At 35.5% G+C, this 15,697-nt stretch overlaps 1 protein-coding gene across 1 annotated transcript; it reads left to right on the forward strand.

The window, feature by feature from the left end:
* Nucleotides 1–5,899: 5,899 nt before the first annotated feature.
* Nucleotides 5,900–15,373, forward strand: LOC141657448 (peroxisomal fatty acid beta-oxidation multifunctional protein MFP2). The gene is made up of 18 exons (XM_074464697.1): nt 5,900–6,183; nt 6,550–6,621; nt 6,722–6,787; nt 6,882–6,938; nt 7,140–7,207; nt 7,290–7,371; nt 8,972–9,027; nt 9,096–9,398; nt 9,521–9,607; nt 10,129–10,303; nt 10,397–10,518; nt 10,622–10,785; nt 10,868–11,122; nt 11,214–11,335; nt 11,420–11,541; nt 13,924–14,072; nt 14,178–14,316; nt 14,833–15,373. Exons 1-18 carry the CDS (start codon nt 6,084–6,086, stop codon nt 14,869–14,871), a joined length of 2,178 nt encoding a protein of 725 aa, XP_074320798.1. The 5' UTR covers nt 5,900–6,083; the 3' UTR covers nt 14,872–15,373.
* The last annotated feature ends 324 nt before the right edge of the window (nt 15,374–15,697 follow it).

Genomic DNA, 15,697 nt, shown 5'->3' on the forward strand with positions numbered 1-15,697 from the left:
CTCGAATGATGATTCGTTTATCAGTTAAGTTACTCTCTAGTCGGGGAAACCACTCTTGATATTAATCACTTGTAAAATACGACCTTTGTGAATATGGATTTTTCAAATTGTTTTACATTGAGTGGGAGAAATTTTAGGATATGAGAATCGGTTATCGCACATACACTTGTGAGGACAAGTGGGAGTTTGTTGGAGCTTGTGTCCTCCACAAATTAGTGTGATAACATTTATAAATCTCTTATAGGTTCACAAGGGTATACTTCGTATTTTATCAGTTGATTAACGATTACTTAATAACGGTTGACTTGCTAGAAAGTTTGACGTTATTATCATACTGATGGCGGTGATCAACTGGTCCCTAAAAGTCACACCTAAAGGATGTGTTTGAGAGATGTGATTGTATGAAAATATAATCACATTGATGCCTGACTAAAAGGTTAGTCCAAGTATTTGACTAAACAGTTAGTCAATGTGTTGATGAGACAATTATTTAATACAATTAAATAATATTAGTGAGATTTAATTAATCAATTCGTAAATTGAATATAATATGTTATATTTAATTAATGTATATAATGTTAGCTTGAACGAATTAAGATGTTAATTCGTAATTAAACGTAACCAGTTATATTTAATTAGCTAATTATAAATATGCGATATTTATAGTTAAAGTATATATTATACGATATTGTCATAATAAATTATTACAGACCGGCATTAATAAATCGACTGCAAGCTATTGTGTGTAGACTTATTAATACGGAATAAATTAAATGACAATTTATAAATGATACACTTTATATACATTTTATAAACTACCAAAATAAGAAGATTTAATCTCATTATTCTGGTAGGTGAAAAACCGAAAATAAGAAGAAAATTCCTCTTATTATTTCGGTTGGGTTGGACGAAAAAGGAGATAAAATATCTCCCTCTTATTCACTCTTATTTTCGGTTATAATAAGAGTGGGAGATCAATTTTCTTAACCTAATTCTTAACCTAATATTCTCTCATCAAAATCACACAAAAACCCTAAATTTAATTAGAGAAATTAGGGTTCCTCTTCAAGCAAAAGGGGATCGATTCTAGCAAGAACAAAAGGGCATTTCTCATATCATCTTGGGTGCAACGATTAGGCGAATATCAATTTTGATATTGTTCTTAGGCCATATTTGCAAGGACCAAAGGTTGATTATTAATCTCTTCTCTTTTGTTTATGTTAATTTCATTTATGACTAGTTTTCATATTTATAATTTCGTTATAATCCTTATAATGTTAATGGAAGTATACCGATATTTTCCAAAGACATGTATGCTACTCCTTTATTGAATTTTTAGTCCTTTTATAGACGATCGTGGCGCAGCATGACTTTTTTTTATATATGTAATACTGTTCCGGGTGTAATTCCAGATCAAGTATAGTTACCACCCTTGGCTTGTTGAATGATGTCTTGAGTTGGATTCTCCTTTGGTCTCAATCGTTCCTCACGGCCTCTCCTGCAACAATGAACGAACTGAGGGCTTGGCTTTGTGCCAAGCGTAGTCACTCCGACGCTCAAGTCAGTAAACTTAAGAGATAAGTTGTTACTTGGCTGAATGTGTATTGTAGAGAGATAAGGAAGATATTACCAGATGAATAGTGTATTTAGGTTTAGTTGTGGATTAGTTGGGATCCTTTCCTCAATGAAGGTTGAGGAGTATTTATAGGCTTTCACCTTTTGTCACGTAGTGGCCAAGTGGTCAAGTGGCTAGCGGTGTGGAAAGACCGATCTACCCCTCGGCCGAGGGGCCTATATGGCTGGCCGGCGGATCCTCGTTGACTCTCGCCGAGGGGTCTTGGATATGAGTACGCGGATATGTGTCCCTACCTGGCAGGTTACCATGCCGAGACCAGCCGACGGGCCGATGGGTCGATCGGCTAGATCGTCAAGTCGTTGACTTCTTTGTGGATATCTTTGACCTTGCTCAATCATGTTTGACTTGGTCAGCGGTGCAGAATATGCCCCATCAATATTATTCGTAAATACTTTATTATTTTTGGTACTTTTTGAACTTTAAATTTTAGATGTCTACCACTAAATATACTGAGCCCGTCTCTCTCAAGAGGTTTACTTACTCTTACAACACGTAGGACAATATGATATATTACGACGACATAGATAAACTTTTTAAATGGCTTCTGTAAATTGGCTAAGGAGATCAATCGTTTTTTTTATATGGTTAACAATTCAAAGAGCTTATTTTAAAGAAATAAGACAATTAAATAAGAAACAACCCCGTGTGTTGCACGGGTATTAAAACTAGTTAGTTATTAGAAATCAAACAAACAAACCCCATAAAATTGTTACCTTTAAGATGAACTTAAATATAAACAAACTACATTAATTAACTCGCCCCCCCTGTGGATTCGACCCTTTCTTACTGCTAGCCACTAGTTAGTTGAGAATAAGATTTATTTTGATAGGCCAACGATTGAGAAAAAGTTGTATCAGTTCGCTTTGGAATTTGGAGTCTCAAGTGGTCTGGTGTTTGTTGGGTTTGTCGTGTCTTTCGTGGATGGGTTGTCGGGTCCGTCTGCTTCTTGGTTGGAGTAAGGACATGTTTGCTGGGGTCGTTTCCTTTCTGTTTGAGGTGTGTTGGGTAGGATGGTTTTAGGATTTCGGTGTTGGTGTTGGTTGGGGTCGGAGGCGGTGGTCTTCTCGTCTTTTGAATGGCGTTTCTTTTTATTTTCTTGTCTTGTATTTATCTTCTAATAACCTTCCTCTATAGGAGTCTTAGTCGTCTCTTTAGTGGTAAGTCAAGTCCCTTTAACGGTGTTGGTGTCGAGGTGCTTGTGTCTGTGGGGGTTCGAGTTACACATTGCATGTTGCATTTCTCGGTCCGTTTGTCCTATGATCAATGGGTGTGATCTCTAATATGTAGGAGATTTATTTCCGCTGAGGGCAGACTTCGTCTTGCCTTTCATATTTTCTTTCTACGCTCTTTTTTGCAAGAGCGTAAGTACACCTTGTTATTGTCACTCCGACGTTTGTATGTATCGACGGGATTTGGAGGTCTTCCGTGTTAATGAAGATGATATCAACGTTCGTGACCAAGCTGCCGTCCTTTGCCATTTTTCCATCGTTAATCTTGCTTATTTTAATGTCGCAGCTTTTCTTTTAAATAAATGTTATGTAATCTTGATGTATGACTTTGTAATGCTAGATTTAGTTGTAAGTGTCTGGTGCTATCTAGTCGAGTAACTTACTTTGTATTGGTTACAATTATATAAGTTATTCACCTTTTTGTCAAAATAAAATAAAAAATAGAGCAAACAATTGATTAAGATAGCTAAAATGGAATAGACAAACAAATAATGGTACGAGAGTAGAAAATATTGTTCTAAGGAAATAAATAATTAAACTAGTTTTGTGACCCGTGAAATTCACGGGTTGTTCTGTTTCTGGTGTAATACTTTAGTGATTTAATACAATAACATACTACGATCAATTCAATTTACGGTTTTCATGTTTTAAGGGTTGTATAAATTCAATTAGTCTTTTATACAACAGTTTATCAGAAATTAAAATTTCATACATTAAATATACTAAGATACCCCTATCAAACTAAAGTAATTTAATGCAAGCTAAAATGAATTAATAATATAAGTATTCATATAATCAAATTAAACAAAATTATATTATCAAACAAAGATCCCCAAAAATAGAGCATCCTCACAAATTAGATATCAAAATTTCATCAACAATTCTGAAAATAACATAAAACACACAATTAAAAATGTTATGACAAAACTAACATTTCATACCTCCATAAAATTGAAGCTAATACAATAATAAATTGCGGAACTAAAAATTTTAAAGCAGCAACAACTTGAACAACAATTGGTCATTATTGCCGAATACTTCACCTATTAAACAATATTATACAAAAAATGTTATGTCATCCCCTCAAATTTTCCACCTTTTTGTGATATTTCAAAATATATATAATAAATGCTCAAAAAATTATTAATCATCCACGGTTCCACGTTGATGTCACCAATCTTTAGTTAGTATGTAAAATATAGTTGTTTAAGCAATCTTAGTATTTCACTTCTCCATATAATCTTCTTTCTTCGATAAATCATACCTATTAAAAAAAAAAGTAATACAATAATAGTGGAATTTATTTTATGCAATATTATCGTTATTAAGTTAGTTTCACCTTAAGTAATGAAAAAAAGAGGGAATGATAATCAAATCGTAGAGATGTAAGTATATTTACCTTGGAAGAGTTTAACACAATAAATAATCTTGATAGCACCTAAATGAGAACAAAACAAACACATACGCGAAATTGAAAATGTGAGGAACACTTCATAACCCAATGAAACTTCCAATAAAAAAATTAAAAAAATTAGTTAATAATATCGGTGACACATACCATTCTACTAACGATAGAGATAAGAAATTTTCTGCTTACAAATTTTGCCTTCCATAAAAAATATATAAACAATTGAGGATGCGTTTTATGGCTATTAAATATTATTTTTTCATTATTATAAAATTTAATATAGGTGTAAATAAAGATCAAGTTCATGACTTTTGAGCATCCATTTTTCATTATTATGAAGTATAATATAAACATAAATATGGGAAAATGAGAAATGGTATGTAAAAGGTTTGCATTAATAACAATAATAATAGTAATAATAATAATAATAATAATAATAATAATAATAATAATAATAATAATAATAATAAATTATTATTATTATTATTATTAATTTTTTTTCATGTAAACTCCACTTTGCATGAAAGTCGTTTAAAAAGTTATCTTGTATATGTAATTAAAATATGACATATTGATGATGATAGATATTTTGGTTTTCCTTTTAATTATATTTATAAATTTGTAGATATTAGTAGCTTTATAATCCAAATTATTAGATTTTTTTATTTACTACAGATCAGACCTTTTAGCTACTATCTTTATGGTTAAGGAGGAGTTAGAAGAACAAATTGAATGATTTAAATTATGAGAGTAAATTCTTAATTTATTTTTATAATTTAAATCATGATCTTATGGTTTAACACAAAAATAAATTTTACTAAACCTTATAATGAGCTTTAATAAATTTATTAAAGTAGCCTTAATATTAACAATATAAATTAATAGAATTTAATTATGATAATCCTACATGACAAAAAATTAAATATATTAAGCTGCCTTTTAACTATATAGTTAAAATATGACATATTGATGATGATAGATATTTTGGTTTTCTTTTTTATTATATTTATAAATTTGTAGATATTAGTAGCTTTATAATCCAAATTATTAGATTTTTTATTTACTACTCCCTCCTATTCCAGATAATCGTCCCATTGTCCACTTCCGTCTAGTCGGATAACTGTCTCATTGTCTATTTTTGGCAAGTGTTGTGTGGTCCAAATTCAATTCCATTTCCATCTATTTACATAACTGTCCCATTGTCCGTTTTGTGTGGTCTAAACTCATTTTCTTAATTCTTGTGTCATTTTCACAATGGGACGTTTATGTAGAATAGGAGGGAGTATATAAGACCTTTTAGCTACTATATTTATGGTTAAGGAGGAGTTAGATAAACAAATTGAATGATTTAAATGATGAGACTAAATTCTTAATTTATTTTTATAATTTAAATCATGATCTTATGGTTTCCACATAAAAAAAAATATTACTAAACCTTATAATGAATTTTAATAAATTTATTAAAGTAGCCTTAATATTAACAATACAAATTAATAGAATTTAATTATGATAATACTAGAATAGATTATATAGATTTATAGATGTGAAATTCGTAATGCACGCGTGGCTACGTGGCCTTTTTAAGGTTACCCTTTTATTTAATATAGTTTTATAGATAGAAGTTGCATAAAAGGATAATAAGACGAGTGCAGCGTATAAATAAACCATAGAAGGAGGAGGCAGAGCAGAGAAGAAGAGACCCACACGAAAAGTCGAGATCAAACAAACAATTGAATCAAAGCTCATTTAAAACAGCTCACCTACATTTCACATTTATTACGTCAATCATCAAAACAATCTAGATAGAAAGATGAAGATGGGAAAAGGGACGACGAGCATGGAAGTGGGTGATGATGGTGTTGCTATTATCACCATTTTTAATCCTCCTGTTAATTCTCTTTCCATCGATGGTATAATATTCATTCTTATCATTTTGTTACTTTCAATTCTTATTAGTTTTGCGAATTTCGGATGTTCCCTTCTCCACGCTCCTTAACGATTGGAAGAAACCTTATTTTCGAGTTTTTTTCCCTCGTGCAATGATGAGCTCATTTGGTTGAATCAGACTTATATCGATTTCCCTGCCCAGTTCGATATGGCAGTGCAGTGCTACTGCTATGTTTATTGTTGCTTCTCCACTCCTGCTATTTCCTAAATCAGATCTTGTTTTTAATCATTCATCTAATTGTCTCACTTCTTGTTAATCAACATAGTTCCGTGTTTGATTTTATTTCACTTGTTATAATCTCTTCTTCTGCAACCACACTGTTTCTCAGTTCTGCAAAGCTTGAAAGTTAACTTTGATCAAGCTTTAAGGAGAAACGATGTCAAGGCAATTGTTGTTACAGGTACTTACCTAGCCCACTTGAGATTATTATTGTATATATAGCCCAGGATTACTTTGTCAAAACCAGAAACATCACCTTTTTGCTGTCTTGCTTGAAACAGGTGCTAAGGGACGTTTTTCTGGAGGTTTTGATATTTCCGCTTTCGGTGATGTCCAAAAAGGAAACAGTATGTGCAAGCTTATCATAAACAAGGGACTTTTTCTTTTTTTTTTTCCATGTTAACGGACAGTCCTTTCACACTGAGCTGTTGGTTTTGGCAGCTTCTGGTTTAAAGCGCGGTTTTGTTGCGGTAGATGTTCTGACTGATACAGTAGACGGTATGTTGTCTATCTACAATTTACTTGTCAGAAATAAACAATTCCAAAATCAACAAAGTTGCTTCAAAGGATGCGGCAGGGGAGTTTAAAACACTTTCTTACAAGCAAAGCCAAGAAAAAAATGGATTGTCTGTCAAGAAAGCCCTTTTCCCCCCTTCATCTGATCCTTTTATCTTATTTTTTAACCATTTTTTCTTTCAGCTGCAAGAAAACCTTCGGTTGCTGCTATTGATGGTTTAGCCTTAGGCGGGGGTTTAGAGGTTGCGATGGTATGTGGATCTTCTTTTGTTAGCTCATTTGCGTTGTTTGCCTCTTTCATAGTTTTAACCTTCTATCTTTACTTCCCAACAGGCCTGCCATGCTCGCATATCTACCTCTAATGCGCAGCTGGGTCTTCCTGAACTTCAGCTTGGAGTAATACCTGGTTTTGGAGGTAATATCGTCATGCTTATATTTTCATTACTTAGGAATCCTTGAGCCATTTGCTTGAATTTGGTGTAGTGAGTTAACATTCTTAATGCTGAGGTTGTTTGTGTCTTAAATTACTGGTCTCATACTAATCTATTTCAAGATGCCTTCATACTACTGTGTGGAGTTATCCTTACTGTCAGTATTATTCTTATTCTTATTACTCTATTTTGCATGTATTTACCAAACATATTACCCTCAAAATAACTCTGCAATGGATATTCTTGAGCCACGTTGAATGTAACACATATCCTCACTATGAATCAATGTGGGCAAGGAGACGATGGTTTGACTAGAGAAAAAAAGGTCTTGATACTTAAATTTTAGAAAGTAAGGCACTAAGCATAAAGCAGCTGCCAACACGCCTAAGGGACCCGTGGGTGCAGTGTGTCTATAATGTTCAAGGCACATGCCGGCACATACCCATTTAATTTACATCATTTTATGCGTTCTTTTATTCTATACTTTGAGCTACCCATCTAAATTAAGCTTGTGCCTCTTAAAGTGGTACTTGTCCTTACATGCTTGCAATCATGTGTGCCTCGCTTCTATGAGGCATGCACCTACACTCCACGCATCTTTGCCATGGACCCTGATTGCCCAGCTGCACCGCTGTTCCTTTTTGTGTTAAATGTCATGTTACTGGTTATTTGGTACATTGTATTGTTAAAAAAAATGAAATTTATGTTGCCATACACAATATGGATGCATGTTTCAGGAATTGTGAGGATTTATCTATCCCATTCTAATGTATTTAATAATTAGGAAATAGCATGGAGGGAGTAATTTTGTTGAGACCAATTAAGCTTGAGCACAAAAGTTAATCTGATCTGATACTTTTAGCAGCACGTCCTTCTCTTCCTTCTCTGTTATCTTTTTGGTCAGTCGCTGTTGGCTCTTTTTTTAGTGTTTTTCTGACAATTAATAAGGAACATATGTCAATTTTTCTGGGATGGAGGGACTAAAATAGGTATTGCAGCTAAGTGCCTAAGTAACATAAGATACTACTACTTTAGAGTTTAGAACTACAGCTTGGCAGTTGTTAAAACACAATCTTCATTGGTAGATGTTGAATTCTTCTTACTGTATTTGTTAACAAAGAAGATCAAGGTCAGCGTTTGATGAAGGGCTTGATGAAACAACCCTTTCTTTCTCTGAAATCTCATCATCATATCAGTCATTGGTAATTTCTCGGGGCTTAGAAGACAAACTAACTGTATAGTAATTTCCTACCTGTCAAAAACCCAAGCATTTCTAATGAGGGGTTAAGGGCCTGTGGACAAATGTCAAGCGATTGATGACAGTTGTATTCCTTTCTACTTGTGTATAACAGTGAACTTCTAAAATTTGGGGAATGGAATGAGATTTTTAACTCGTTTTTGGAATGCATGTGATTCATTAATTACTAGTTCACGAGCTATTGTAGTGCTTTCTATGTCCCTCTCTTGCTGTCTTGCACGTGAGTTTGTTCTTGAATGTTTATTGCTTATTTTCGGTAAAAAGCCGCTCAAAAAGTAGTAGCGGCTCTTTCTGACTTATTCAATGATCTGAACTGTATGTCTCAGGCACTCAGCGTCTTCCACGGCTTGTTGGACTCTCCAAAGCTCTTGAGATGATGCTGGTATGTGGTTTCACGTATGTATAGTGAGCTGTAATCTCCCCAGTGTAGCCTAACCCTATATTTTTCAGACTTCAAGACCAATCAAAGGGTCAGAGGCTCATGATTTAGGACTTGTTGATGCAATCGTTCCAGCAAATGAGCTGATAAATACAGCTCGTAAATGGGCTCTGGAAATTTTGGAGTGTAAAAAGCCTTGGGTTTCTAGTCTTTACAAGACAAACAAATTAGAGCCACTTGGAGAGGCAAGAGAAATTCTCAACTTTGCCAGAGCACAGGCTCGTAAGCAAGCTCCAAACCTCAAGCACCCTCTGCTTTGCATCGATGTCATTGAAGAAGGAATAACCTCTGGACCTCGTGCTGGATTGTGGAAGGTTTTTATGCGCCTCTGCCTGGCTGCCCCCCTTTTATCGTATTTCTATCGTCTGCTAATGCTTCTGATTCACTGCGCATTGCTAATGCATGAGAGTAACTGCTTTAATACTTAATATTTCAGGAGGCTGATGCCTTTGAAGAGCTTCTGAGGTCAGATACTTGCAAGAGCTTGGTCCATGTCTTTTTCTCTCAGCGTGGAACTTCAAAGGTTGATCTATGAAACCTTTGTGTCACCATTGGACGTCCTGTTTTGATTTATATTTTATTTTATAACTAAGATCTCCAATTTCCGTTGACCAAAGATGGGGGCCACTGTGCTAGTCCAACTAAGCGACACGATAATGTATTATACTATTATATAAATTCATCTGTTTCAATGTCTCAAACCAGCATTCAAATACTGACATTCTTTCAAGAAACTGAAAAATGCTTGCCATATTATTTTGTGTGTTGGGGTGCGAGATGGAGTGGGTATATTTTCAAACTATGTAGAGACAGTGTACCAGGCTAGCATTAAGCAAGTTCATCAAAGAAGCAGCTACTCAATATCTAGTTGGAGTAGACAAAGTTCTAAAGTACTTGGTGCTACTTCTATGCGAGTATGCCAGATATCATAGTTAGAGTTCAACAATATGTGTGTCATATTTCTCTTGTTCAACTACAAGACAGCCTCTATCAGCCTTCTCGTTTGTTTCATTAAACTCATGTTTTTTCTCAATCCTTGTACAGGTACCTGGTGTTACAGACTTGGGCTTGTCAGCTAGAAAGATACGGAAGGTTGCTGTTCTGGGTGGAGGGTTGATGGGATCTGGAATAGCTACGGCACTGATTCTAAGTAACTATCCTGTGATTTTAAAAGAAGTGAATGAGAAGTTCTTGGAGGCGGGTATTAGTAGGGTGAAAGGTAACCATGATGTCGAACTTTCATGCTTGTCTCTATTGATTCTGAAGTTTTATCATTCTGATCTGGAGCTACCTGTAACTTTTGTCTACTTAGGAAATTTGCAAAGCCGTGTGAAGAAAGGAAAAATGACGCAGGAGAAGTATGAAAAAACCATGACCCTTATTCAAGGAGCCCTTGATTACGAAAGCTTTAGAGACGTGGATATGGTCATAGAGGTGGTTTAAGCTGTTTTCTCTTCTGGGGATGAGGAAGTCGGTTTATGGTTGCCTTTTACAATTTATAATGATTAAAGTGAATTCTTGCTCATATGTTTTGCAGGCTGTAATAGAGAATGTTTCTCTGAAGCAGCAAATTTTTGCTGATCTGGAAAAATATTGTCCTTCACACTGCATTCTTGCGAGTAACACCTCTACGATTGACCTTAACCTTATTGGCGAGAAGACGCGGTCCCAAGATCGAATTGTTGGTGCTCATTTCTTTAGGTAGAAACCTGAGTACTTGTTTGGTGCATTGCTTAATCCTTTCTTTATTTGACATGATCAAGTTGTTTTTGCTTATCTGTAGTCCTGCTCACATCATGCCTCTTCTAGAGATTGTCCGGACAAAGATGACTTCACCCCAGGTTATCATTGACGTGCTAGATGTTGGAAAGAAGATAAGGAAGACTCCTGTTGTTGTTGGGAATTGTACAGGGTTTGCAGTTAACAGAACGTTTTTCCCTTACACGCAAGCAGCTATGCTGCTTGTTGAACATGGCACAGATTTGTACAAGATTGATAAAGCAATTGTGAAATTTGGAATGCCAATGGGCCCGTTTAGGTAACCCTAGATCCTTGTATTATTTCTGCTTGCTCTAGATTCGTCACTGGTGTTTGAATGAATTGTATCCTCATTACCATTTCTAATGCAGGCTGATTGATCTTGTTGGCTTTGGAGTGGGAATAGCAACGGCTATGCAGTATATCGAGCATTTCCCGGAGAGAACTTTTAAATCTATGATCATACCTCTTATGCAAGAGGATAAAAGAGCAGGTTAGATATGTGGTTTTTCATCAATCAAATCTCTGAATAGGGGGTGTAAAACTAGTCATACTGAATGGTCTGTTGTTAATTTAGGTGAATCAAGTCGCAAAGGATTTTACTTGTATGATGATAGACGCAAGGCAAGGCCTGATCCAGAAATGAAGACATATATTCAAAAATCGCGAGAAATTTCTGGCATCAATGTGAACCCTAAGGTTTGTATAAACAGCTTTGCATTTCTGTAAATTTGAATAAACTTGATGGATGTTTGACGGCTCTGGATAAGTTTCATTTTCTGACATTTTTAATGTCCATACTTGGTGTGAATTCTGATTACTACTCACTCATGCGAGGGTCAAGTAGAGTAATTGAGCAATTATATCACTGCTTAGGTATTTAAGAAATATAACATTAAAACACTGAAACCTCCCTGTATGATGGCAGAACTTGCTATAAGTCATCCCAACAGCACTCCAGATAGGTTTCCGTGGTCTATGCATGTAACCTATTGTTGGGAAGCTAACGGAACGAGCTTTTGACCGCCAATTTGAATCCCCCAAAATGATCTCCTACTTTCGAGGATATCTTTTCAAAGTCAATCCTTGTGCGTTAGGGTCTTTTATCTTATTTTGGGCAACTCCTTTCTTCCTTTTTCCCTTGCGTATGGACTCTTAAAGACACACCATAAGAATTCCTTTATTGTTCTTGGATATATCCTCTGTATCTACTACGCATTAATAGCCGAAAGCGGTACCAAATACTACGGAAATGAGTTTTAAATTATAGAACACAAAATCCATAAAAGACAGAACATGTAATCCAAGAACAAAGCAAGCCATTATCAAATAATAAGACTTCATCATGCGGATTTGGTTTAATTAAGGACCAGTTATTCTTTTCGTTATTCTTCTGTCTACAGTCTGTGCCGTGGTATTTGTATGACACAATAACAAGGCCTTAGTCCCAGAATGATTTGGGTTCAATTAACATGGTGCTCTAATATGTTCAAACTCAAGTTTGAACATTTGACCTCTTGAACCGATATTGGAATCTTTTATACTTCATTCTTTTTCATTCTTAATGTGGAGATGACGCATAAATTTGGTGCGAGCTGTTTGCCAAATCATCTGTTTTTAATGAAAGATTCCATTCTTAGTTGCAATTTTTTTTCAAATGTTTTTTCTTTTAACTTTATCTCTAAAAATTTTCCTTGTCAAATCTTTGAATTAATTTTTCCTTTAGTACTTATTAGTCTTATTTAAATACTTTATAAATTGTGTTTCAAAATGTCCCTCACATTTTTATGGCTTCCTCATTCACACTATTTATTTGTTTCTTTTGACTTTCTGTTCTTTTTTATGATTTTTTCCCTCAAAGTAGGGTTTATACAACAACAACAACAACAACATCAGAGCCTTAATCCCAAAATGATTTGTGGTCGGCTGACATGAATCATCCTTTCGAACCGTCCATGGGTGAACGCACGCCTCAAAATGCGAATAAAAAAGAGAAGATGAAAAACAAAAGGGAAGAACGAAATGTAATGGAAAGTCAAGGTAAACTTAGGGGTTTTAAAATCGAATTCCGGATTTCTTTTATAAAACTTAAAATGTAAATCGAGAGAAAAGATTAGAACGATTTTTTAAAAACGGAAATAAAATTAAGGAAAGTAGGGTTTATACTAGAATAAAACTTAGTGAACTGTGTCGGAATTGAAAATAATTAGCAATATGGTGTGATGGTGTGATGTGATAGATAGGGTCCAAGTTCCGTTGTCCTTGGTCAAATCCTAAAGCCTCATCAAACAGAGCAAAACCACTTAGGATTTGAATGCTAGATTTCGTGTGCTTCGTCAAGAGGCTCGTCTTCGTAGACTGAACTCGTACCTTCCACGTTGGATCGGGATAGAACCGCCAGTATGAAAGGCGGTTTTAAAAGCAAACCACCGCTCATAGTGGCGGTTCTTTTAGTAGGTGAACAAGGCTAGAATTCAATCTCAACAGCAGTTCTATTCAACAATGTATGTTCCAATTTTTATTTTATTTTTTGCCTGTAACTTAGTACAAAAACCTTCAGTCCAGGTGGTGGTTCGCTTGTAAAGCCGCCGTTTGTAGTGTTGGTTCTATCCTTTTCATAGCCTTCTTAGAAGACCTGATCCGATCCAATGACAGCCCACTTTACGATTTTTTTCTTTTTTCAGCTCTATTTTGAAAAAAGATTCTCTTTCTATTGCATTTGGATTTCCTTTTGCTTCTTCCCCCCCCCCCCCAATTGTTTTACCTCTCGTTGAAGGTTTCAGATGACTAATCATAATGCAGATCAGACCACTTCCGGGGCTATTGCTCTGTTGTTATTTTTTGTCCTTTTTGGTTCAAAGAAGAGTGTTATATTTAATTGTGAATATTGACTTGCTCTGTTTTTTTTTTCTTTCAAACTTTATTTGGTGCGTCTTGGGCTTCCATTCCTATATAAAAATATACATTTAAATTTCTTGTAGATAGTTTGGCAAAAACTGCTTCGGTTAGCACATCAGATACCGTAGTTTAGAGGAACTTAATTTTCCGTTGTGGTCTTATCGCACTATTTGAAATTTGTAGCTAGCAAATCTTTCTGAACGGGACATCGTGGAAATGGTTTTTTTCCCTGTGGTCAATGAAGCCTGCCGAGTCCTGGCAGAAGGAATTGTAGTGAAAGCAGCAGATCTGGATATCGCTGCTATTATGGGAATGGGATTCCCACCATATAGGTTTGTGCTGTTCAGTCCTCGAACTCAACTGAATTGTTTATTGTTCCGGATTTTGGTAGATTGCGAGACTTCAGAACTAATTTTGGGATCTAACGGCTTTTCCAGGGGAGGAATTCTGTTCTGGGCTGACATGTTGGGATCAAAGTATATTTATTCAAGGCTGGAGGAATGGTCAAAACTGTATGGAGAGTTCTTCAAACCTTGTGCATATATGGCTGAGAAGGCTGCCAAGGGAGCTCCTCTGGTAAGAAAATTTATAATTTACTGCAACTGCCGTATTTATTTTGTTTCATGTTGATAATGCTTTCCCGTGCTAGCTTTCTGGACCTGGTGTTTCTGTTCCCATCATTTCTTTGGATATGAAGTACATGTTTTAGCTGGAAATCGTTTACATAATGGCCAATATATTTATTACATGTCAATAACTAATACTACTTGAGGACTTTTTGGGCATCCAGAATTGGTAACTGCGTTATTCATTTATTTTCATACACAAGTGTAAAACAATTCTTCATTGGTGTTTGCCTTGGTTGTGGGGTTTGTGTGCTCCTTTCTATTTGAGAAGATCCTTTTGGGTGGTGTGAACTGCTACTCGTATGACCGTGCAAGGGACTAAGGATAATTGAGATTGTATCATGTCGCATTTAATCACCATCTTTTAGCATGGTTGTTCTATAAAGCTAATGTTATACACTTCTCCTTTTGGTCATTGTCTTAAGAGTTTGTGAGTGACAGATGTTATATGATGTGGTGCTTGCAGAGTTCTGGACCTATGGAGCAGACTCAATCGCGACTTTGAGGATGAACAAGAGATTGTGAGTGACAGATGTTATATGATGTGGATATGTGGTACTTGCAGAGTTCTGGGCCTAAGGAGCACACTAAATCTCGACTTTGTGGTTGAACAAGTGCACCATGGCTCACATCTGTATTTTAATCTTTTCCTGGAAAACTAATACTCTTTTCGTCGCTGTTTAATCTTTTTAGTTTTCACAATACGCCAGGGAAAATTCAAAAAAATAGAAAAAATGTAGACAGAGGGACATAAAAATGAAAACCGTCTTTGAGGGGGAAGAATTGTTTTACAGTGTTGTAGCTTGTAAGAAGTGCGATTGTGAATTTCTGTTCATGGCGAATGTTTGCAGCTTTCATGATCGTGATGTCGCCGAAAATTTGATATTTCACATGCTTGTTGAATAAATTTTAGACACAGTGCGATGGTGCTCTTTATGGCTCATGAGAAAGTGAGATGCTAATTTTTGGTGCGAGACTTGGAAGTCGATAGACACAAAGTTCAAATCTTTTTTTTGGTAGAATGTGAAATTCTCATTAAGCTCGTAGAAACAGATACAAAAGTGCAATCATAATAGGACCCTATGTAACTCCCCACGGTAGTTGAAGAAGTCTAGTGATAGGCTTAAATGACTAGTGCTTAAAGTGATTGGAAGTACTACTCATATCAACAAAGTGCACTTTCTTTTATGGTCATCCATGCGAAAGAACTCCAAAGTTAAGCGTGCTTGACTGAGAGTAGTCTTAGGATGGGTGACCTCTGGAAGGTTTAGGGATGCGCATGAGTGAGGACAAAATGCGCTATAAAGGACCTGTGTTGATCTGTGGGCCAT

This window comes from Silene latifolia, chromosome 5 (genome assembly GCF_048544455.1).
Source record: "Silene latifolia isolate original U9 population chromosome 5, ASM4854445v1, whole genome shotgun sequence".
Classification (NCBI taxonomy): Eukaryota; Viridiplantae; Streptophyta; class Magnoliopsida; order Caryophyllales; family Caryophyllaceae; genus Silene; species Silene latifolia.

Coding starts and splice junctions, on each gene's coding strand:
- LOC141657448 (XM_074464697.1), top strand. CDS start 6,084: ATGAAGATGGGAAAAGGGACGACGAGCATGGAAGTGGGTGATGATGGT. Junction 9,028..9,095: donor AAGCTCTTGAGATGATGCTG/GTATGTGGTTTC, acceptor TATATTTTTCAG/ACTTCAAGACCAATCAAAGG. Junction 11,542..13,923: donor GCATCAATGTGAACCCTAAG/GTTTGTATAAAC, acceptor TGAAATTTGTAG/CTAGCAAATCTTTCTGAACG.